General features: G+C 41.2%; 1 protein-coding gene across 1 annotated transcript; it reads right to left on the bottom strand.

The window, feature by feature from the left end:
• Nucleotides 1-1593: 1593 nt before the first annotated feature.
• Nucleotides 1594-21991, bottom strand: DCTD (dCMP deaminase; the record flags this gene model as incomplete). Its single annotated transcript, XM_082482105.1, has 6 exons — nucleotides 1594-1684; nucleotides 3642-3738; nucleotides 5288-5404; nucleotides 16649-16784; nucleotides 18158-18269; nucleotides 21957-21991. The coding sequence occupies 6 exons, from the start codon at nucleotides 21989-21991 to the stop codon at nucleotides 1606-1608; spliced, it is 576 nt and encodes a 191-aa protein (XP_082338231.1). The 3' UTR covers nucleotides 1594-1605.
• Nucleotides 21992-25892: the final 3901 nt, after the last annotated feature.

Below are 25892 nucleotides of genomic sequence, written 5' to 3'. Positions count from 1 at the left end.
ATAACTCAAAATGCTTCTACTTAATTCAGGCCAAAGAAAAAAATGTGCATAAACTGGTTTAGTGACATTTTATTAAAGTAATTTTTCAGGTTTCACCCCCAGCCCCACCCCCCACTATGTGCAAATTCCTTCTTCTGGCAGTAAGCCACAGACCAATTTTGAGGTGGAAAACAGTTGTAGGAAAAAGAAAGTCAGAAATTACTTTATAAATGGACACATCTTGTAATACATTACAGTGCTCCCTTTAGTAGCCAAATGGTTCATGAACATTACACTTTATGTAATATCACAAATGCACAAAATATGCTTTGCATATGATTGCAAAAACAGCAGCACTCTGGAGCCAAGCACATGGCTTAATATTATAATTACGAGTCTACTTCAATGTAGTGGATTTTAATAATACTTTAATAATACTGGTATGAAGCCAAATTACATAATGTCCCAAAATATGAAACAAAGCTTTTATAGAGAAAATAAAAGCTCATTGAAGTATAACCACATTAAAAAAAAAAATAAACCAACCACCAATGTTATCTAAACAAAGCCATTAGGCATATTTAATTTAAAAAAATCAAGTTAGAGAAAAGGAACTCAAATCTATTCCCAGATCTCAAGATAAAATTAAAAAGGATATTATTTTAGGCAACATTTATGAAAACGAAGGTACTACGCCAGCACTGGGAAACAAGCTAACACCATAATTACCTCTTTTGGCACAGATACGGATATGGGTTGACTATCTCCAATTTCTCTCCAAGGACAAAAAATGACTCAGTTACCTTACAGGTTGATTTTAAGACTGAGCTATGTTGGATTGTCTAGAAACAGCTTAGACCAATAAAATAATTTCCTTCTACACATGAAAACCCACTCCACGTAAGAGTCCAAAAGGAAAAGAGCCAAATTATTTACTCCCTCAACCCCCTCCAATTTTGGAGCCTTGGGGAAAACAAGGACTTGAAGGCACCTGTAATTCTCAGAACAACTTCCTCTCTCACCCCTCCCATGTATGACAGTGTTAGATAGCGATTAAAAGAAAAATCAGTATTTCATTTGTTGGATAACACGTACAGAATGTCACACATTCTTAAAGGCGTGTAACCTTTTAAATATTAGTGTTGTGCTAGGTGGAAGATTAGTATTTGCATGGATAACATTTTTTGCCCTTTATTAGGATCAGTGATTTGGATCCACATATCCAATAGAGAGATCAACATGTATTAGCGTATTCCAATGTACTCCTGGTTACAATAAGTACTGCTGTTCAGCTGAGCCTAAACTGGTGCTGACAGCCTCTCAGAGCATGTGGTGATGAATACAGCAAGAAGCAGAACAGTTTTCTTTACATACATTATATTGTCTCATCTACATGTCTCTAGACTTTTTAAGCAGTTTTGATAAAGGCATTAAAAAATTTTAAGTAGATTTAGATTCTGCATGACAAGATGAAGTGAGGGGGACATTTTATGCCTTGGATTTCTTAGAAGTCTACTTTAGCTACAGAAGCCATTAAAAAGTTGCAAGTAACTTGAAGATGAAAGGCATTAGCAGCTTTTTAGAAAAGGATAATCACACTCTTCCAGTGACTTAATGAGACTTAATTCACAGAAGCTTTTGACTTGGTCTGCTGTTAATTGAATCAAAGTCGATGATGATCTTGTTACACTTTGGCTTGAATTCCCTAAAATAAAGAAAAATACAGATATTAGTTAGTGAGCAGTTAAAACATTTTGCTTGCTTTAGCTCCAGCTAAATTTTTGAAAGAATAAAAAAACCCCAAAAACCTCCTCGGATTCACATAGTTTTCATCTCTGTGGGAGCCAATTATAGTGCACCACACTGAGAGAAACCTGGACAAGAAAGACTAAGACAAAGAAGACACATGGGGTGGGTTAGCCTGTACATTCTTCAGCTATTGGAGTTCATAAATTACCCAGGAGTCAAAGGACTTTTAACAAGTTAGCTGCAGGTGGTGGCATCATGTTACCAGGGCTGGGATTTTTGTTCATATATATTCATATTTCAAATACCTTTTATATATATTTACAGATATAGATACACATATACATATCCATAAAAATATTTTCATATACTGCTTGTGTATTATATTCACATATATGTATACATATGTATATATAAAAGGTATTTGGAATATATTTTGGTAAATATTTTGTTCACTTTTTTCCTGCCAAGTTTTCAAAGATCACTTTCAAACTTTGCCTCAGCATATTAAAATATTTTTTGTGCTAGGGGAATAGATCGCATTATGCATCATACTGGGGAAAACCCCAAACTAGTTAAGAGGGAATAATTTAAAAACTGTAACTTTAAAACTGTAAAATTAATACTGCCACAAAATGTTTCCTTTTATTATCATTAGAGCATCTGCTACAGCAATTAGCAAGGAAGGTATTTGGGGACTGAGCATATATTTTCCAGTCTACCAGTAAACAAAGGATTATGCAAATAGTGTGGATTTAGTGCCTAATTAAGCTCTGCAGTTCAGTTCAAGAGATTCATTAAGTACCACCTACATCCTTAACAATCAATACAAGAATGAATAACAGTCAACGCGGAAAAGCACATGCTGCTGACCAGAAACTCTGAATACTTCATCCAGAATAACAATTTGAAATGCAAGAAACACTTCTCACCCTGGAGAAGTTACAAGATTTGACTTGCAAGAGAATGATTTATGCTTCTTAGTCAAATAGTCTTAGTAGACAGGAAATACACTGAAGGACTAAAACTGAATTTCAAGTACTGCTGTGTTTTTTCATGGATGTTTCTTAGCCCAGTAGGTAGCTTTCATCCTAAAATTTTATCTGTCAGAATTGTTATGTTTGCAAATTTTTCGAAGTCTTTATATTAATATTGTAAAACTTTTTAGAGTTGCAAAGCCTCCCTGACTGCATAATTAGCCTCACCCACAGCATGTTATTGCTATCAAACTAGCTGTTGAACAGATTGTCTTTAGGTATCTCTGTCAGTGTCTTTAAAAACCCCAGTCTTCAAACATTTTTTAGATTATCATTACTTTAAGGCAAATATTCCAAGTTTTATCCTTCTCTCACATGAAAAGCTGACCAAAGAAGACTGGACAGCTATAGGCACCAAGAATTAATTATGGGTGGCTGGTTTGACACCTTCCCAAATTGACTGGAACAAAAAGATACTAAAGTTTCGATAAGGATTAGGTAATCCACCAAAAAAATGAACTGGTCATTTCAGTACAACTCATATGACCATAGAATACTTGAGGCTGTAGGGGACTTCAGAAGTCTAACCTGCTCAAAGCAGGGCCAGCCATGACTCTCCTGAGTACAATGTAACCAACAACCATCACATTCGCAATTTCACTTGCAGTCCAGGAATGAAATGAGTATTCCAAATGGACCATTTTCTCATATAACATTATGAAATTGAAATTTAACCACACACAAGGCAAAAAGAATGGTGCAACAGTCTGTCAATCCAGTATCTTTCTCAGGCGTACACAGCAAGCCATCCACAGACACTACCAAAGAATGAAACACTGCACGATGCAAAGAAAAACTTTTGCCCTGAAGTTGGTTTCTTTCATACACCACTTTCTTCCTTTCCAAAATAAAAATAAAGTTAATCCAAAAATCTCTTACCTGTATATAATACCTGCTAAATCAAACATCCGCCGTGCAGCTGTCATTTCTGTAGTGTCATGGTACTTGTCAGACATAAAAATAACTTCCTTTATGCCTAAAAAAGTCATATAGAAAAAAATGTTTGAATTACGCTGGAAAAAAAAGTAACAGTCTGGTACACAAAATCAGAAAAGGCAGCATTCATCCACATGCTCTACAACTCCTTGGTACACCTCTACTTCCCAAAATACTATAGATTGTACTTGAGAATAAGGCTATGTAAGGTAGCGCTGTTTTGGAAGACAGTTCTTTCAAAAATGTTGGAAAACGTTTTTCTCCACTTTCACTAAAGTTTAATTCAGAAAACCAGAACCGAAAACTTGTGGGCAAAACCACAAGATAGACAGACTAGAAATTAAGCATTTTTGCAAAAATAATTGAAAACTTATCTTCCTACCTCTCTGATGTAAATAAAATTCCCTACAAAGAACTTAAACCCCAAATCCTATTCCCCTTTCAAATACCTCGCTATGACAAGATTTTTTTTTCTTTTCTTCTCTGTTTTATAAATAACTCCCAATCCCAGGTTCAAATCCTCATAAACGCTTGCTGTCTCAAATTGTTGAATGATCTATGCCTACATTACTTAGGCAGGGGAGAAGCCTAAAGGCTGACCCAAGAGAATTCACAGGCGTTTCAGAGCCTATCAACATCTTACTGTATTTACCAGCCATGAATAACAATACATGGCAATTTAGTGCTGACCTAAGTGCATAAGGAAAAGGATGAGCAACTACATTGAAAACAAGCAGCCAAGCTACCTTGAAGACAGTTTGATTTTGATTCAATAAATAAGACAAATGTAGCACAAATACAGAATACCATCATCTTTCCCCCTTCCTTTCTCTTCATTTCAAACCTTACTGACCAAAATAAAGCAGCATTCTGTTTGCTACTTTCTTCCTAGATTCCTGTGCCCATTAGTGGTGAGAGAAACTCCCCAGAACAGTAATCCATGCTAGGATTGCAAGACTTTACTCAATGAGCAAAATATATGCTACCTTAGCAGAGATTTTTACGGAACTGAAGCCTTCTGCAGATACTGCCTAATCTGAAAAAAGGAGACACATTTAGGCCAGCACACTTGCTGCACTGGCACAGATTTATAACAATTGTAATGAAAGACATAATTAAAGTAGGATCATAGAAGTCTTATGACATTTATGGGCAAAGATATTTTAAAATCTTCAAATATCTACCATGCATCACATTCAAATTAAAATTTCATGTATATACTCCCAACAGACCTTTTGTCATACAGAAGTTTATTTCTCTCTGCCCTACTCTATTCAGTGTGTCAGAGCACAGTAATATTGACAGTAATTATATGCAAAGCCTGTGTTGTTCTTTGGCAGCTCCTGGTCTAAGAAGTTACAAACCTAAATTAGAAGCACACTTAGAATCACAGAAGATGCAATTAGCACTGGAAAAATTTGGCACCATTCAGATGCAAAAAAAACCCCACAAGTAGCATCTTATGAAGTTGACAGTGCAATTAATTTAGATCTAACAGCAGCAATTTAACATCAAATACATCCGTGATAAGATACCAACGAGCAGGCAGCACTGCAACCCTGACAAATCAAGCTGGCACTACTCCTTACCTGCCTGGATGATGAGCTTTGCACATTCATTACATGGAAATAAGGCAACATACATGCTGCAGCCTTTCACATCAGCTGAGTTTTTGTTCATGATGGCATTCAATTCGGCGTGGCACACTGATTTAATAAAATAAAATTAAAAAAAAGAAACAATTCATAATACTGTTCATTAAAATAAATCAAACTAAAATTAAAGTGTTACAATATAACTGCTTACATCCTTTCAAAGGCAAATAGCTTGCACAGCTTGTCATAAAGGGCAGAGGAAGAAATAAAAGTAGAAATACCAAGATCAATGAAGGTCAATTGTTCTGACCAGGCTGCCGATTAGTAATGATATCATTAAGCGCATTAGCATTGCCATTTGCTAACACCTATTGCAGGCAACAAAGCCGTAGGCTGTGGGCCAAGTAGTTGCAGCCACCCTAAGTGAAGCAATATCTCACAGCTTCACAACTCTCTGGAGTATCTAATTGCCAGTATAAAACAGCTCATTTATGTGTTTACATGCACAGATAGGAACAGTCTTATGGTTATAAGAGCACGCTGTGCGCTCTTAAAGGCAGGAGAATCGCGAAGTAAAACCGAGCAGCTCTGTCCTCTGGGTCTCAGAACGGTTCAGCACTGCTGCGTGATTCTCTCACCCCAAGAATACACAAGACGCACTCAACCATAAAAATGTCCCAGCTTTAATATTAAAGTGAGTTTACTGCTCATTAAAAGGTGCCAGACTTCCCAAGCAGGAAAACAAAGTCCTCTATTTCTCCATGGATTTGAGCTAGGCCAGGTAGCAGCAGACTACCCTGCCTTATTCCACCGTAACACAATAGCTCCTTCTGGGCAGATCACACCTTAGGGTTTAAGTTTTTATGCTGAACACATCAGCAGATTATCTAATGTGTTACCAACACAGATAAGAATAGTGCAGTTTCTGTCGTCCACCATGAACCTCTGAAAAAAACATTAGGATCTCTGTGAGAACTTCCTGTTTACTCCTAGGAACGACAGCAAGTTGCATAATTTATCTATCTACCTACAAAGAAACTGCTTGCTGCCCTGACTTACTTCATAAACAGGTGCGGAAGCATGGTGTGGGTTTGAGCTCATTCAGAGACCTGCATGTGCATACAACATTAGGAGTTTTTCCACTGCATGTTTTGAAGAACAGATTAAAAAAAAAAAAAAGTAGTTTTCCTCTCCCTTGCATACACGCAAAAATTAAATCAGGCAAAGTTTTATAGCAGAAGTTCATAGTATATTTGCTACTATATACTGACCTCTGTGCAAATGATCTCACCACACAAAGAATAACTGAGTGCAGGACCTTCAACACATGGAAATCCTTGCCGAATGGAAATGTTTTCCGTATGCGTTAAATGTCTACATGGAATTTCCTACATAACAGCTAATGCACTACAAATTTACAGCCTAACTTACAGCACACAAGCTTTCCCATGCAGGCAAGTCACAAAGGACCAAACACTTGCTAAAGAAAGCTCAGTATCGACTTCTGCAAGCAGTCCCCAGCATCACCGTGACCATGATGTCCACATACCCTCTCATAACCAGTAAAGCCAGAAACTAACATAAAAAATAGGAAATTAACAAAAAAAAAACCACAACCCAAGCACCATCACATTAAGGTTTCTATTACTATTATTATTGTTTCTATTGCAACTGTAATTGGGTCACACTGTATTTTTAAACATATGCCATGAAGTGTGTAAGATACACAATTATATGAACCTATACATTTAGAAAATACAGAAAATACATTTAACTCCAAGTATATTACTGAGTTACACTAATCTTACATAGCTTTCACAATAAACAGTCAAAGAATTCTTTTTCTGGGGTTACAGAGGATTGAGTGAAAAAGAGTGTAATTATTTCCACAACTGGAACCAGGTTATGTCAACAGGACAGAAACATCACTTTCAACTGTCTTTGAACAATATACTTATGTTCTAGACAGCAGTCTAAAATATGGAAGGGCTCCAGAAGAAAGGATGAGGGAATGTTTTCAAAGGCTCACAGAACTAAAATAAAAAAAAAAAACTAATCCCTTCAGTAAATATTTTTCTTTCACTAAAACTCAGAAATCTTCAGCCATAAACCCAGACAATTTTCATTATTAGTACTGCAACAAGTTTCCTTCCTGCATTGATGAGAAAGAAAGGCTCTTTCATCAGGCTTCTACAAACTTTCAACAACAGACCTCTTCCCAAGCAAAAACAATTCCAGGCCAAAAATAACTTATAGAAGATAATCAGCTGGAGCAAGGGAAAAGAGGAATTTTTCCTCCTGATCATCTTAATGCAATCTGAAGTTAAGAACAATTAGGACTCTCCAGTGAGGAAAGGAGATCCAGAGACAGTAATAAGAGACTGAGACTAATCATTCCAAGACAAAGCAGTGGGGTGTCCAACAAACCCAGCAGGCTTTCGTTTCAAAAACAAAAGGAGGCAGGTTTTTCATGCACAGTGTAGCCTAACCAATATTTTTTACTGCACTTACTGCAGAAAGTAGTACGGGGCTAGAAGTTTGCATTGACTCCAGAAGTCATGTTTTTCCTTCTAGTATTTGATTATTTTTTTTTAGTCTACTGGGCTATTAAACACGAAACCATTTTGGCTCAGTTGTTGGAACTTGGAAGAATATTCTGGGGAACTATCATCACACGTGTCTTTGTTTTATCCATTTCCCTTGGCATCTGCTACTGGCCCCTGTAAGTGATGTTATGCTAGATGGTCCTAAAGAAGGTACAGGCATCAGACAAATATTTTTATGCTTTGTCCCATCACTCTTCATCCCCCTTCCCTCTCTCTCGCAGACAGGCATTGACAGTTAACTGATTTATAGAGAAGATAGCCAGTTTTCTCTATAGACCTGCCCAGCTTTGTACACAGTATTAGTGACAGACAGAAACCAAACCCAGGCATCCAAAATCCCTCTTGTTAATAACTAAGTAGTTCACATTTGGGACGTTATGAAATTTTCTAACCTGTTAAGAGCTCCTACTAATAATTACATATTGTTCTCTCTCAGACAATAAGAAACTAACATCCTTTCACAGGTGCACAGCATTCAGAACTCTGAAAACTGTATATTTAAATAGACTAGTAAAACTAATAATTTTTACAATACCCTATGGGGGTCCCAGTGTTTTGGTTTTTTAAAAATATAATATTCACATATAGCCAACAAAATATTAAGTCTGCAACACTGGTTTCCATTCTAGAAAAGTGGCTTGAAAAGTATTCTCAAAAGGCTTCATTAGCTGAAGAAATAACCATGCAATGAGAAGTTAGTGTGTGCTTTGACATTCCCACCACCTGCTACTATATTCACGAGAGGAAAAAAAAAGCAAAAAAAAAAAGCAGGGGAATGACTGCTTCATTACTGGTAGTATTAATTGCTAGTGCTTCTATCTTTTCTCATTGCATACTGCTTTGTGTTGCATATATGAGCTAGCACTCATCCTTAAGCCTACCTGCAAATAAGAGACCCCTACTTACCCTATTAATGGTCATTTTTCAGGATTAACCACTTAACATGAACGTGCTCTTAGCGGGTTGCAGAATCAGAAGTATTCTTCCCACCTACCAGAAGTGTTCTGACTAGCGATTTTACAAGAACCACAGGACTAGTCAGTGCTTCTTAATACTGTTTAAAGGCTTACATGCTTGATGAAGAGCTTGGAGTAGGGACCACCATAACGTGTCACCTTTTAAGAAGCAATCAAAGGAGGGGCTGGGGGGAATGACCTTTCTATGTGATTAATTACTAACTAAGCCAGACTAGGAATTTTGAGAAATTATGCACTAAATATGGTGTTACATTTGAAAAGGATACATTTCAATGCATCTAGATTGTCATGCAGCAAGTTTTGACTTATTTATTAACCTATGTTTTTATACTGACATGGTTAACCAACCACAAATATTATGGGTTCCCAATACAGATAAATGGTAATAGCATGGTGTTCTTCAACATAAACCTGGCACACCAATGGATACAGGCAGTTCTGTAATTTGGCCCACTTCTCAGTCTTCTTCACCTTTTCTTGTTCATCGGGTTAGACAAGCTAAAGCCCAGATAGAACTAAATCTGGCCAGGGATATTAAGTCAAACAAAAAATCCTTCTTTAAGTATGTCAGCGAGAAAAGAAAGACTAGGGAAACTGCGGGCCCTCTCCGGAAGGAAACGCAAGAACTGGTTACCTGGGACAGAGACAGATGAGGTACTCAATGACTTTTTTGCCTCAGTCTTCACTGGCAAGGACTGCAGCCACACTACCCTTGACGCAGAATGCAAAGACGAGGACTGGGAAAATGAAGAATTGCCCGGTGTAGGTGAAGATCAAGTGCGAGACCACCTGAGGAATCTGAAGGTGCACAAGTCCATGGGACCTGATGAGATACATCCACGGGTCCTGAGGGAGCTAGCAAATGAGGTTGCTAAGCCACTAGCCATCATATTTGAGAAGTTGTGGCGGTCTGGCGAGGTTCCTGCTGACTGGAAAAGGGGAAACATAACCCCTATTTTCAAAAAGGGAGACAAGGAAGACCCAGGGAACTACGGGCCAGTCAGTCTCACCTCTGTGCCTGGCAAGATCATGGAGCAGATCCTCCTGGAAACTCTGCTGAGGCACGTAGAAAACAAGGAGGTGATTGGTGACAGCTAGCACGGCTTCACCAAGGGTGAGTCACGCCTGACAAATTTGGTGGCCTTCTACGAAGGGGTTACAGCGGCAGTGGACAAGGGAAGACCAACTGATGTCATCTACCTGGACTTGTGCAAAGTGTCTGACACTGTCCCACACGATATCCTGGTCTCTAAATTGAAGAGACATGGATTCGACAAATGGACCACTCGGTGGATAAAGAACTGGCTGGATGGACGCACTCAAAGAGTTGCGGTCAATGGCTCGATGTCCAAGTGGAGAGCAGTGACAAGTGGTGTTCCCCAGGGGTCAGTACTGGGGCCTGTACTGTTCAACATCTTTGTCAGTGACATGGACAGTGGGGTCGAGTGCACCCTCAGCAAGTTTGCTGATGATACCAAGCTGTTTGGTGAGGTAGACACACCGGAGGGGAGGGATGCCATCCAGAGGGACCTGGACAGGCTGGAGAGGTGGGCCTAAGCCAACCTCATGCAGTTCAACAAGGCCAAGTGCAAGGTCCTACATCTGGGTCGGGGCAATCCCAAGCACAAACACAGACTGGGCGGGGAATGGCTGGAGAGCAGCCCTGAAGAGAAGGACCTGGGGGTGCTGATTGACGAGAAGCTCAACACAAGCCAGCAGTGTGCGATCGCAGCCCAGAAGGCCAACTGTATCCTGGGCTGCATCAGAAGAAGTGTGGCCAGCAGGTCAAAGGAGGGGATTCTGCCCCTCCACTCTCGTGAGACCCCACCTGGAGTACTGCATCCAGCTCTGGAGTCCCCAACAGAAGAAGGACATGGACCTGCTGGAGTGTCTCCAGAGGAGAGCCACGAGGATGATCCGAGGGCTGGAGCACCTCTCCTATGAGGAGAGGCTGAAAGAGTTGGGGCCGTTCAGCCTGGAGAAGAGAAGGCTCCAGGGAGATCTTATTGCGGCCTTCCAGTCCCTAAAGGGGGCCTACAGGAGAGATAGGGAAGGACTCTTTACTGGGGCATGTAGCGATAGGACGAGGGGGAATGGCTTTAAACTGGAAGGGGGCAGGTTCAGATTGAACATTAGGAAGAAGTTTTTCACTCTGAGAGTAGTGCGGCACTGGCCCAGGTTGCCCAGAGAGGTTGTTGAGGCCCCATCCCTGGAGGTGTTCAAGGCCAAGCTGGACATGGCCTTGGGAAACCTGGTCTAGTGAGAGGTGTCCCTGCCTATGGCAGGGGGGTTGGAACTCGATGATCTTCAAGGTCCTTTCCAACCTAAACCATTCTATGATTCTATGATTCCTTGTCCGTCCCATCTTTGTCCAAGCTCCACCTACCAGTTATCCTTTATTCGTTGGACCCCTGAGACTGGACATAGCAAGGATCATAGAAGAGACCGAAATATTTTTGAAAGGAATGGGGTCTTGAGTGACAGCTACTGAGGACAGTGGCTGATGGATCTGGAATTTGCAGAATGACATCAATCTTTTTTCAGCCTTTGTGAAAGCATAGGGATGGTTGCTGGACACTGCATTAGGGGAAGGCAGGACACTGATGTTGAGCTGCCACTGCCCTCAGCTGTTCCTGCTGCTCTCCATCTCGCTCTGCATGCTGGAGGAAGAGCAGTTGCTGTAGTCAGGGCAGGGAGGCAAGGATAACACCACCAGATTTCGTTGGGAGCCCTAGCCTCTTCGGACTGCAGTCAGAAAAGGGCAACAGCCCAAGCCTTGCTGCTTTCTTCCATGAAAATAGAGAACTGGCAAGTGAAGATGTGAAGCACTCAGCCCATTTATGAACATTAAGAAATCTGCTGGGGGCAGACCAGAGAAGCCCGTCTCAAAACCTGAGAAGCATTAGCTAATCCACCCCATTTCCCAGTTCCTCCCATCCTGCTCCAAGCTTCCACTCTCAGCAGAACACAGAGACGTTTCTTAGTGGGCAAGCACAATGAGAGAAATTATTCTTGGTGTTTCCAAATCTCCAAACTTTCTAGACATTTGATGTATGACACCAGAATTGGACAGAAATCCATGCAGGACAAGAGAGTGAGTGGCTGTAGGTGGAAACTGTCTCCTATAGATCCCCTTTCCAGCTGAAGCCTCAGCTTTACACTGCCAATTGGAAAGAGAGCATTACACTTCTTCATAGTGCCTTATCAAGTTTTGTGCTGTCAAAATAACAGCTTCTACAAAAGTAACATTTGCCTGAATATCTTTGAGTGTTCATCTCTCTAAAAAATTGACGAAAAGCTCGTAATCCTAACAGGAGGAAATGTTGATAACAGTTTGTTTCATTTTACACAGCAGGTACTGTTCAATTAGAGTGTACTTTTTGCCACAGCACATATTTTATTGTATCTGAACCTGTATAAATATTTGTCATCATATTTACTCAATATTTTCTTTATTTCTCAGAAGTTTCTAAATTTGCCAGTCATTTTAATTCTAAAACTCTCTTAATTAGAGACTGGTTGTCAAGTGGATGTTCTTAGATTACAGTGGAGACAGAGGGCATAACAAGAGCACAGCAACTAGCATTAGTGGGAAGACTTGCGTTAATAGGAGAAAAATGTAGTATTTTAAATGATCAGTGAGAGGAAACTGAGCATCGTCAAATCCTTGAATTCATCTAACAGAAAAGGAGGGCACTCACTTTTGACTTTGAAAGCCAGAATTTTGTCTAATTATTACAAAGCTTCTGCACACAGTACTGAACACAATGCTTCAGGAAGAGCTTTTAATAACATCTTAGTAAAGTAGGAATTCAAAACTGGCCTTCCATTTCTGCCATGTGCGTAGAAACATCCCCGCTCCTGTCACTGACTGGCAGCCTGGAAAGAGCCAGTTCCAACATAACAACGAAAGCCTGATTTTGTGTTGTAAAAATGTCACTCTGCAAAACACCCAGTGCTTTCTAACATAACAAGGCTATGCTACCAACCTGTTCAAATACACAGTACAACTAGAAGGAAAAAAGTTGTAATCTGCATAAGGAATGCATAGCATCAATACAGGTGATCCACATCACTATTCCCGTAATACCGAAGTGCCTTGCAAACATTTGCATCCTCTAAGGTAAAGTGAGCACTACCTGCCACATTTTGATGCTTTCTTTCAGTAGCAGCTCAGGTAATAGTTTTACCCCTTAGATGCGAGTAAATACTTTCCCTAACACTGAGCTGAGCAGAACTCACACTTGAGGGTGCAGGTTAGATACGTACGGTATATTGCAGCAGACATAGATAACCAAGACACCGGTGAATTTCAAGTCAAGTTTCAAGATACAAGTGACAGGACTTGTTTAGCCTTACAACAAAAGTTCAAAAGGTGATTGTCATCGGTAAGTGCACAGGGCATGGGGGGAAAGGAGATAGGGTTAATTGCAGTGAATAAGAAAAGCTAAAAGAACAATGCTGGCACACACAAAAATGTATAAACTAACCACAAATAAATTTAGGGTGGAAATTGGAAGTTTTCTAGCCATGAAACAGTGAATCTGATCAGAGCTGTGGGGTCAATGCATCCATCTGTTCTGCTGGAGCTCAATAAATTTATTATAGGATCATGTAACACACTTCTGCAAAGATAACCTCTGGGTCCAATCCCCTGCTATGTCTATGCTGCTAAACACAGACAGGGCCAGGGACTGACCCCAGGCCCTGAGGCCAACTGGCACAGACTGGCTCATGTTCGTCTTACTCAGGGCTCCATCAGAATTACATAGCACTTGGCCCTGGGTTTCCTCAAGGCTCCAGGACTCCCATGACACCACACTCTTATTTTGTATGTCTCAGTTCAAAGTGCATAAAGAAGTGAGATGACTTTTTTGCAGCCCACCAGAGTGGTATTTTCACAGCATGAATCAGAGTATGTGTTGCATATCCCCCAGTATGGCCTGAGGGAGGGAGGGAGGAGGGTTAAGCATACCATCTCAGCAGGCTTTGCATTATAGGCTGACAGGATGACAGTTTTCTTGCAGCCTTTTTTCCACCCTGCCCTCCGGACAAGCCTTTGAGTGAGCCATTCACAGAGCAATACTCAGGCTTTGTTCTGGAGAAAGCTAGTCAGAGAGGTCCAAAACAGATGGGAAGTGAGCTAATGTTTACGCCTAACCTACAACAGTACATAAAACCAGGAGGTCAGCATGCAGATCCACCCCCAGCCCTCTTCTGTAGCACTGCAGATGCATGAAGTAGCTCTAGAAGACATCTATCTTCCAAGTTACCATCAGCTTTACCTAATTAGCCATATTGCAACTCTAGTGGTGAAGGTGCCAGCATTCCCACGATAAGATAACGGAGCACACAGTAAGACTGTACCATCTCTGAACAAGCTAGTCAGAAAAAAGCAAGGCTAAAAAGTTCAATTTACGCAAGTGCTGTGATGATTAGCAAAAGCGGAAAGGAAAACATGACAGTTTAATGAGATTTTAGCAGCAATTCTATGTGTCTCTGCATCCACCAGAATTTTTTAAAGCAGATTTTTTTTTTTTTAATATATATACTTGTCTGGTCTGTCAACTGTGCTATCAAGATTAATAAGAAACTGCTAGAGTTTAAATGATCTGTGAATTACAAAATAGGTCGTTTATTCATCACAGCAGACACTTTATGTTACAAAGTTGTGATTTTTTTTAATGAGGTGAAGACTAAGATTCTTGGGGGAAGTGTTAGGAGTAAGACCAACTCCTAGAAATGAACCCACTCTCCAAGCCGTTAGATTGATTAGTGCATTTTTTAAACATCAGGTATTAGAGATTTTTACTTTACTCCATATCTTTTGGAGTCAGAGTTAACTTAAAAAAAAAAATAATTCTCATGTCATCTTCTACAAAGTTTCCTTACAAATTCATACAGCATCTTTCGTTTAAATTGGTCAGCTTAGATTTGAGCTCCTGGAACATGCCCAGGTCCCAGAGACCACCCACACTGATCTTAGCTCAGAACTGAGACCTTACAGCAGCATAAAGATTCAACCAAAATCAATATTCTGTTTTCAGTAGTTTATATTTAATCAATGGGCTAACACTTGTTTCCTCACCCTATAAATAAAGAGCAGTCATACCAAGTTGTACCACTATGGTACCGTTGTTATATGTAAAACCAGCACTTCTGTGCTTTAGAGCAGACTTAAAATTTGGCAGGAGCTGGCCCCAGTATCAGGAATACATCTCTTATGAAAAATAATAAGAAACTGTCTCAAGCTTAAGAGTTAATGTTAGAGGTTTTATAATAAATTGGCAAAGTGAACAAGGACAAAGTACCAGGGGTTTAAGAACTCAAGTATGAAACTGATGAATTATGTGCTGAGCTAGTGCATATCATCTTTCACTTCAATGCTATGGGAAACCAGAAAATGTAATGCCAGCTTTTAGAGAGCGCTCTGGGTGAACACAGGGAATGACAAAACTCATGCAAGTCTAATTTCTGTATCAGACCAATTGATAGAAGTTACAAGTAAAAAAATAGAATTAGTAGGCAGAGACAAATACTGTACACTGGAAAAGAGTCAGTATCTCTCTGCAAAAGCTGACCTCTCATGCTCATTTCCACTCACCCGTGCAGGGGGAAGGGAAAATTTCTCAGGGCTCTCATTCAGTTTTGTGATTCTTCCCCATGCCATTGCTGAGACCAGGACAGGCTGAGATGCAGCACAGGACGAAGGAGCTCCTAATACCCATTTTTCCTGTGGCCATGGCTCCTGCTGCTTTGGTGTCACCCTACAGAGGTGCAGCAGGAGCTGATGTGGAAGCAGAAAGTCGAAGGGAGATTTAAGAGAACTACACTCCCCGCCTCCCTATCAGTCCTAACCACGGTTCCTCCCCAGCATCAGCTATTGTACGCCACAAGGCAGCTCTCAACTCTATTTCCATGGCCAGCACACAGCACTCACGGCATGAAGCCTGAGGCAGCCCAGGAAGTTGTCTCCTTGGTTCCTGCAAACCAAGCCTGGCCCAGAGGAGTACCTCTACAGCCCTGTTGATAGGTGCACCAGGATTCACAAAGGATCCTTCAAAGCAGGCCTGCAGAAGGCCAAACTATGCCTGCTGCAAAGACAAAGACAGGATCCAAAGTAGCACTGAGCCACATTTACCATGAAACCGTCCTTGCTCTTCATTCCCTTTGCTCATTTAGTAAATAGGAATCAAATCAGAGGCTAAATAAATAATGAAAGTCACCTTACCCATAGCAAGGTAGACCCACTGCACACCAGATGAGGCAAAAATGGCACGGAATGACAGAATGTAATCACATATTTCAAGACAAACAAAATTCAGCTCCTTCATAATATGTATTGTCTATGCCATCAACACCTGAACACTGCAATTTCCCACAACCACTGGACTTTACAATTTTAATACCTGTGGTTTAGGTCCAAGTATTTGTTTTGCATATACGTGCTATCGGTAATTTCTGTGGAGACAAACACACAGAAGCAGCAATCATCTGCATATGCTGCAACTGTGTGCTAATGAGCTGCATTATATTTACAAATTTTCACTAGACAATCCAAAATGGCTAATCCTGAATTCACCAGGCAGTCAGTCCTTCATAAAGATGGTTTTCCTTTCTTTTCATAGCTGTGATTTTTATCCTGATGTACTACATATGAGCACATTAACAAAATCAGGCGAGTGGAAGAAAAACAGATCGATATTTTACCAGCTGAACTTTCACATATACAAACATCACAAGTCTGACCAGTCAACCACAAGAAGCCTTACCGTAAGGATATTTTGTGTCTAGTCTGTGTTCTGCTGTTCTTGTCCAGGGTAGTACATCATCGCTGCAGCCATTAGGCATCCCATTGTATCCAATTCCAACAATCTTATTTTCTGAATTTACAATGCAGGCACCAACCTAGATAAAATCAGATTTATACAGTACCAACAGCAGGCAAAACGATGCATCAACAAGAAAGATGAAACCTGAAAAGTCAGTCCTACAATTTTCATTTAAGAGATACAAGCTTCACTTTATATTAAGTCACACCATTTAGTCAGCAAGGCTACAATTGTACTTAACTGGTGGAGCTGTAAAATAAATCAGGGCAGATGCAACCCTGCTACCCCTCTGGTGATGCATTCCCCATCCCAGCCTGCCAGCACTGTTCCTTGTCCAACTATGAAGTGAACCTAGCTCAGGGAGCTGAACCAGCACTGAATTAACCCTACTAAACACAAGTTTTCTGTCAGTTCAAGTCCCCAAACTAGCTTTTTCAGCAGCAGCAGCAAAAGAAAGGATACGGAAGATAGAACAGAAATGCAGCAGTGTTGACCTAGGCAGATATGGGCTCACAAACCTTTGAGGCTTGTTTACGCAAAGGTGCACCAAAATACCAGACCTTTTAACTCCCACCCTTTATCACTTCAATCCAAGTCTGCACAGGGACCCTTCTTATAGAATGATGAAGTGTCACATTTTTATGTTTTCTGCTAATATTTTAGATTTATTGAAATGGCAATAGTATTGGTTTTAATTTATGCAATGCGTTTATCAACCAGCTCTTGGGTAACAAAAATTTAGCACTAAGCGAATAACCTTCAGAGAACTAAGAGCCCTAAAGTACAGAAGCCAGCGAGTAATTGAACAGACCGTTAACATGCATTTTACTCCATGGCTTGTCTGGGATTTGATTTCTGAACTTTTTCACACAGAGCAAGGCTAACAGGACGACTAGGCCCTGCAGAACAGCACATTCCAGATGTATCAATCGCCTCAAACCAATATTCAACAGAGGCACATGAAAGAAGCAAAGAATGGGGACAGACAGCGAAGCAGAGGGGCAAGGGGAACCTGAGGGAGGAACCAAGCAAGAAGAAAACTCCAGTCAACCCAAGAACAAACAAAAGGGAATTTTTCTACTCTTACAGGTGAGGAAAAGGAACTTGTAAAATGCTGTGTCTTAAAAAATTACTATCTAGAACTTCTATTAGTTTTATCCTCCTCTATATTTACTGGAAAAAGGAGAGAAAGTGCATGTGTTATTTTAACCTCCAGATGAAAAGAAGATTTACAAAACTCCAAGCCACAAATGTACACACAGAATTATACATATGAGGTCAGGCCCAATAAGAGAATTTCTGTAACAAAAGGTGCTGACCACGTTAAAAAATGAAGAGCTATATACTGAAATAACTTTTAATAAGAAATCCCTGAAAGTGCTACATGTGCATCTGAGGTGATGTGCGATATAGATTACGTTATGTTATTCTGATGCGTTGTCTTCTTACCTGAGAACTTGGATCCTTGCTTCTTTGTGCTGACAAAAAAGCTACTGCCATAAAATATTCAGGCCATTCCAAATAATCCTCTCGCTTTTTGCAGGATACTTCATTGCCGAAGCTATAGTTTACAGAAAAAAACAGTCATCAGCAAACAACACATAGCTAGAGTTATTACAGATTGTATTCTTTTAATGTGCACAAGTTTAAAGTAACAAGGATCAGAATCTGGCTAAGGTGACTGCACATTCACTAATATTTCAATAGTAAAACCATCAGTGTTATGTGCTTTCCAGGAACTTATATATGCAACATTTCCTTTCAGGGGAGAGACATCCAAGCGAGGTTGCAAATTTCAGTTTTAGATAAGAAGGCTGAGCTATTCAGAGCACTGAGCTATTCAAAGATGGAGCAATTTATCCTTTATAGATAACACTTTGTATATTTCTAAGATTCAGGTATATCATGTACTGGCATTCTTTTCACCCAAACAACATAATCTTTCTTATGATGACTGCGCTAACTGTGAGCCTCTAATCTAAGCTATTTTGTACTTCTGCCTATGACAAGTGCTCACTAGATTTCTCTTTGGTAGCTTCCTGTGCAGTCATTCGCTTCTGCCCATACAGTTATTGCCATGAGTTTGCCTCTCGTTACAACGCTTGCCAGCAAAAATCTAAGGCCATTCTGATAGTCCCCTGTGAAGTTTCTCTTGAGATTACGTCCTATGAAACCCTTCTAAAAACTGAGAGGAGGTGGGTTCAAGAATTTTTCCCTTAGATATAAACATATAAAAGTGGCACAAAAGGTTGCTTCTTTCCCTGCACTGGGGGGTTTATTTAGGGGAAAGAAGGAAGAAAAGAAAAAGTGATGCATCATTTTCTCTTGCCTGCCTATTGTGGAAAGCCTGCCCAGACAGTGTAAAATGCAACAGGGAAATTTCTGTGCTTTTCAGCTCAAAGACAGGAAAAAAGACATCTTTCTCCCCACCCCCCCATATTTAAGCTTTGCAAGCTTTGCAAATTTCAAGGAAAAGATCAAATTCAAAGAAATTTCCCCAAACTCTCACCTATCATTGCTACACTTGAAAACCAAAACAATGGAACATCTCAAATACAATCATTAGCCTGTCAAAATACAAGGGGCATAGTACTTTCCTTCTTGGGTTCCCCTTACTAAGGGACTACAGATTAAGACTGAGATACCCTTCTAGTGATGTACAGCCACGCAGAAAAATACATCACAGGTAACTGCAAGCAGCAAGACATCTCCTAGCAACGCTGGTACCAGCACTTTTGAAAGACAAATAAACGTTAGAGGACAAGAGTTTTGTTAATTATTATTTTTATAACCAAAAACATATATTAGAGGCTTGCAGTTAGTTTGTCATAAAGAGGTTACGCTATTTGAGAGAAGACAATGCCAGCACATGTTAGAATTTGTATTTTAGAAACCTACAGGGTGCTATGTACCAAAGATAAATTGCTGGTTTTGAATAGTTCATATATGGCACATTGCTAGTTAGCAATTTTGGCTTGTTTAAGGAGGGAGAAACGTACAATCTTGGTGTAACCAGCACACTTCTCTCACACATTGGCAACGTTGTAAATAGTGCCCAGAACTCTCAACTGTCAAAGCAAACACACAAATCGAGTATGTGATTCTGCGAGTGCCAAAACTGGCTTTGAACCATCATAACTAAAGGGTCAGGGCTCTATCCTACTAAGAAAAGTGTTCAGAGAACAAGAAGCTTACAGCAGAAAGAAGAAATTAAAGACATGCCCTCACACCTCTCTGTGCCAAACTGAACTTTGTCAGGTTAACTGAAACACCAAGAAAGTGCTTCAGCTAATTTAAGTGATTATTTAAAATATCTTACAAAATCTAAAACACCACTGGACTTTAAATGATCAGCTTAATACATTCCTGACTGCGTGACATTCACAGTGATGTCTTTGGAGAGGCACACAGCACACAATGCGGAACTACACCGAATAAAACATTCTGGAGAAAGGGCTCCAGAAAGACAATAATACTCTGAACTAAGAGATCCTGAGTTCACCTTTTGTTAAATTATCCCTAGCAACCCTATTTATTAAAAACACAACAATAGCTACTATTGACTTTTCTCATAAATACAGAACTGTATGTAAGTGGAGCTCCCTCAGAGCACCAACTTCACAGGGAGGGGAGCATATCTGAAAAATGAGCAGATGGCTTACATCAAAGAGAACATTAAAAAAAACCAAACCGTACTCAATTACTTCTACTTAACATCACTGTGTTTGGTGAGGTAATGCCCTCAACTCAGTGCACAGGATCGCAAGAGTGTGAAATGGGTATAAAACACGTAATTTCTCATTGAGCAGAAGCCAAGGCCTTGGCTAGCAGTCAAGCACATATAGGAAAATTAAATTTATGGATTTGGGGCAGCTGATCCTCTTCCTTATGCTCATTTGTGAGTTCTAGAATTGCATGAATGAAAGCTACTCTAGAAAATATGACAGCTAGCTGTAAAACAAGCAATTAAGGCTTATCCTTGTGATAACTCATAAGAACTTAAGAATAAAAATAATGGGAGCTGAAAGCCATGAAGATAACGCTGCTCAAGAAAAAAGCGGAAAAAAATATCCTTAAATTCTAGAGTGATTAGTAGTCTGTAGAAAAGTCTGCGTATACAGTATTTCAAAGGAAAACAGAGGAAAATATTCTGCGATTAGAGGACGGTGCTCCTTTTTCAGTTCTTTTTCATCCATCTAGGCTTCAAGTAAGCTGTAACAACATCTGAAGATGGAAGAAATTTCATTCAGCTACTAAAAAAAAAATCTTGATGAAAAATTTAGTTGAGAATCCTAAAACAGAATACATCACCTCAAATCTTTTCATAGGACCATTATAAGAGTCAGCTACACAACAATACAGTACAACTGGAGAACTGGTGGGTATCAGACTTTTTTCCCTTCTCCCTCTTTTTAAAGTTTTTGCTCTGCTTTCTGATCTCTGTTGTCATATGCATTATGTTCCACCTGTGCTGCAGTAGTTTCTTTTTGCCAGTATCAAGTATGCTACAGAAGATCAATTACCCATCTTGTGTCACTCAACTCACAGAATTTAAGGTAAGAAAAGAGGTAAAGCACGTGTTAAAAATAAAAGTGAAACATCTTCAGCAATGCTTTTGTTCCCCCAAAGCCAAAGGGGTTACGTGTTCTCGGTGACCTCAAACCAGGGCATTTTCAATACTAGGTGCTTCTTTAAATCTCCCAGTTCGGTTTGTGACGGCGGTTATGCCTTTACTCGAGGCTTACCATCTTTCCCCTCATACAGGTACTGAGATAATGGTCATTACCTATTCCGCACTGGCAGGTAGGGTTTTGAGGGAGAGGTGGAGAGAAAAATCAACCTTTCATACTTCAAATTGAAAACGTACTTACTGTGCATTGAAAATTAACTACATTCAACTTTTTTTTCCTGAGAAATAACCCACCAAACCTGTAAATACAAACCCTGTGTGGAACTATTGAGCCCCGGCCGAGCAGTACAAGAACAGTTCCCTTCAGCGAGTGCACTTCTCTCCCACAGCACCGGTCCTGTGAGTTCTGTGAGGGGGGACCCCCCCAACAGCAGCCAGGCCTCTCCCCTCCCGCCCTGCCCCCGTCACAGCCGCCGGCCGGGCCCGCACCCGCCGGGGAACACCAGGAACCGCCGCCCGAGGGGCGGGAAGAGCCTGGAACCGGCACCACACGGTCGTCCCCCCTCACCCCGCCATGCCTCTGCCCCCTCAGCGCAGCCCCCGGGGCGGGCAGCGTACCCGTTAAGGTGGCGGCTGGGCTGGTGGCCGCTCATCCCGCTGCCGGCCCGATCCCTTTCGCTGCTTTGGCGCCAAAGCGGGAGCGGGCGGGGAGAGGGGCGGGCGGCGGGGAGGAGCGCTGGGCCGGGAAAGGAGGAGGAGAAGGAGGAGGAAGAGGAGGAGGAGGAGGAGGAGGTGGTAGGGGGTGTCCTGCCGCCATGTCGCGGCGCGGCCCCGGGGAGCCCGGCAGGCCCCGAGGCCGGTGGGATGTCGTTTGAGCAGTCCCCGGGGAGGCCCCCTCCACCCCTGGGCCTCTGTGAGCCTCCGCGGCACTTGAAACGAGTTACTTTAACATGTGGCCTTCTCGTTTTCCGTTTTCCGACAGACGCTGCTTCCAGCCGCATGCTTTTGACACAAACGTGCAGGTTTTTCGCCCAGCTCGCGCTGCTGAGGTAAATGCTATTTGTTAAAGCTTGGCGTTAACACATTAAAATGTCTGAAAATCGGTTTTTTGTTCTCTTGAGTATGAAATTGTTGTGGAAAGCGAGTTATGGTTTATTAATACCTCCAGCTGCTGCCAGGTTTTAGAATTCTCCCAGGATGCTCAGATAGCTGAACATACATGTAGAGAGAGAGAGCCCATTACAGCACAAAATAAGTGGTACAATAATAAATATTAAATGTTGGTATGGTGTGTTCGTCTTCCTTGTGTGAGGAGCTGCCTGCCTCGGCTGGCGGGTTGCCACAGGGGCCCGCTTTTACGGAAGCACTCAGGTGGGAGGGAGGTACAGGTGTTCGCTCCTCAGGGCTGCGAGACATGGGGTGACGACTGCCCAAATCCAGCCATACGTGTCCTGATTCGGTTCCCACCGGAGGCAGTGACAGGTGCAACGAATTGGGTGAGGGCAGCGGTGGACAAAAGGAAAGCACTTGCCTTTGAGAGCATCCCTGAGAGGGGTTGGTGCGCGCAAGCCGCTGATCCAAATGTGGTCAGCAGACATGGTTGAGATAATGGTTTCCTGCAGCCTGGTCAAAAATCTTTCTCTTCATCTAGGAGGGTGCTTCAGGTTGGGAAAAAGGACGTTTTTGGGAAACTGGGCACATACCATCATAGAATCATAGAATCCCAAGTTGGAAGGGACCTCAAGGATCATCTGGTCCAACCTTTCTTGGCAAAAGCACAGTCTAGACAAGATGGCCCAGCACCCTGTCCAGCTGAATCTTAAAAGTGTCCAACACTGGGGAACCCACAACTCCCCTGGGGAGATTATTCCAAGGTCTGATTGTTATCAGTGTGAAAAATTGTCCTCTTGTGTCCAGTCGGAATCTCCCCTGAAGTAACTTGTGCCCATTACCCCACGTCTTTTCCATGTGACTCCTGGTAAAAAGGGAGTCTCCATCTTCTTTGTAGCATTCTTAAAATACTAGAATGTGGTGATAAGGTCTCCTGTGAGCCTTCTTTCCTCAAGGCTGAACAAACCCAGTTCTCTCAGCCTTTCCTCATACGGCAGGCTTCCCAGTCCTTTTGATCATCTCGGTGGCCTTTCTCTGGACCCTCTCCAGCCTGTCCACATCTCTCTTGTATAGCAGGGACCAAAACTGAACACAGGATTCCAGGTGTGGCCTGACCAGCTCTGAGCAGAGCAGGGTAATTGGTAACACTTTGTCTCTGCTGGTGGTGCCCTTGTTGATGCAACACAGCATCCTGTTGGCTTTTGTGCTGTTCGCTCCTATTGAGCTTGTTTTCCACCATGACTACCAGGTCCCTTTCCACAGAGCTGCTCCCTAGCCAGGTAGATTCCAGCCTGTGCTGCACTCCTGGATGATGGTTTCCCAGGCGCAAGACCTTAGAGTTGTCCTTGTTGAACTTCATAAGGTTCTTGTTAGCCCACTCTTCCAGCCTCTCCAGGCCTTCCTGCAGGGTGGCTCTCCCTTCCCAAGCATCCACTTCTCCACTCACTTTGGGGTCATCAGCAAACTTTATCAGGGTACATTTGATCCCATCATCCCAATCACTTGATATTAAACAGCACTGGGCCCAGTATCAATCCCTGGGGGACCCCACTTGTGACAGGTTGTCAGTTTGAAAAGGAGCTATTGACCACCACCCTCGGTGCTGCCTGTCAGCCAGTTCCCCACCCACTGCACAGACCACTTGTCTAGACCATAACACGAGTTTCTCTAGGAGGAGGCTGTGGGGAACCATGTCAAAAGCCTTAGAGAAATCCAGGTAGACAATGTCCACCGCTCGCCCCTCATCAACCGAGCAGGTTACTTTGTTGTAGAAGGTGATCAGGTTTGTCAAGCACGATTTTCCTTCAGTGATTCCGTGCTGGTTTTTCCCAATCACGTGCTTCATCTAGCCCCCAGGAGGATTCGTTCCATAACTTTCCCAGGGACTGAAGGAAGACTGATAGGAAGACTATAATTTCCTGGATCCTCCTTTCAGCCCCTCTTGTAGATGGGGGTGATATTAGCCTTCTTCCAATCTTCTGGGAAGTCCCCCAATCTCCATGGCTTCTCAAAGATTATGGAGAGTGGCCTTACAACACAGTAGTCCTATCCCAGAAGCTGTCTTTGTAGTTCCCCCTTACTGACCAGCAAACTCCACAAGTGAGTACACCAGGGAAGTTATAGACCAACATGTGTGCAAGAAGATGGCCGAGTCAAGGAACCTGCCGCGCTCCTAGCTATTCTTGAAGCTATGCCAAAAAGAGAGCGAGCCTGCAGTGATCAAAACAGAGGAATGCACTCTAATATGTTTTCATATTTAGTTTGCTGTATCAGCTAGCTATCTTTTTTTTTTAAACAACTGACAAACCATCAAGTACGAAAATGTTACTTAATTTCACAGATACTCCTATTCAGTTGTAACCAGAAAACTTGGCAAAAGCAGCCTGTTACATTTCAACTGACAAGTTTTCCAGCCCTCAGTGTGGGAAAACATATAGCTATTTCAGTTTGCAAGACTTCTATTATCACAATTTCATATGGACAACAAATGTTCATGTATGGTTTGTTAATGAACGAAAAGGAACAATTTAAATGCAAGAAAAAGAAAAGAAATTTAATGAAAGTAGCATCACTCAGGAAAGCATAAGCCTGAAGGTGAAATGAAAGGCCTGATTATGGTTGATCATGAAGTGAGTTAAAGAGCACTCATTTAATTAATCTGGAGAAAAAATTAGCGTAGTTCAGTTCAAAAAGTTTTCTACTATCTGTGTATGTGTTTCTTCGCTCTTGAAATATGAATTAAAATTAATAGTGCTACAATTACCCATGCCAAATTTTTTATTTTTCATAATTAAGATTCTGAGGACAAACCATAACAACTACTAACCTTTAAAAAGGAGTGCTTATATGCAGATCACACACAGTGAAAGATGGATTTCCAATTCTGTGAGCGCTGATTAGGAGTTCTAACAGACTGTTCCCATCCTCTGAATTTATTGTGTTTTTCAGCTAATATCTGTAAATCAGCTAGAACTAAATTCAAAACAATACAATCCCAATTTCTCAAAAAGAAAACAAACTAAGATTCTTAGTCCCTTCTCTTCCTCTCCCATCACAGAAGGAAAAAAATATACGCTGCAAAATAACTGCTTATATTATTAAGCAATGAGGTTTTAAATTTTGGAGTGCAGTTTTCAACATTCTATAAAATTACATAAGAATGATATTATTTTTGAAATTAAAAACTTAAATGTTTTTTTCATGCTTAGCTAATAAGCTTCCATAGTAATTTGAACTACTCCTATATTTCCAGTTAAGTCCACAAATGTATAATTTTTAAAAAAATTTTCAAAATTTACTGACTCTTCTATCATATTCTTCCTCAAAAAACAGACCAAAAACATTCAGCATTTCTAGTAATACAGCAGTGATATATGGCCTGAGAAGGAAAACTTTTGGTGGAATTTTAGTTAGTGGACTCCTGTAGTATTGCTAAATGACACA

The sequence above is a fragment of the Vanellus vanellus genome, assembly GCF_965231255.1.
Source record: "Vanellus vanellus genome assembly, chromosome: 4".
Taxonomy (NCBI): domain Eukaryota; kingdom Metazoa; phylum Chordata; class Aves; order Charadriiformes; family Charadriidae; genus Vanellus; species Vanellus vanellus.
Note: the sequence above shows the minus strand (reverse complement) of the source record. Positions and strands in the feature narration are given on the sequence as shown.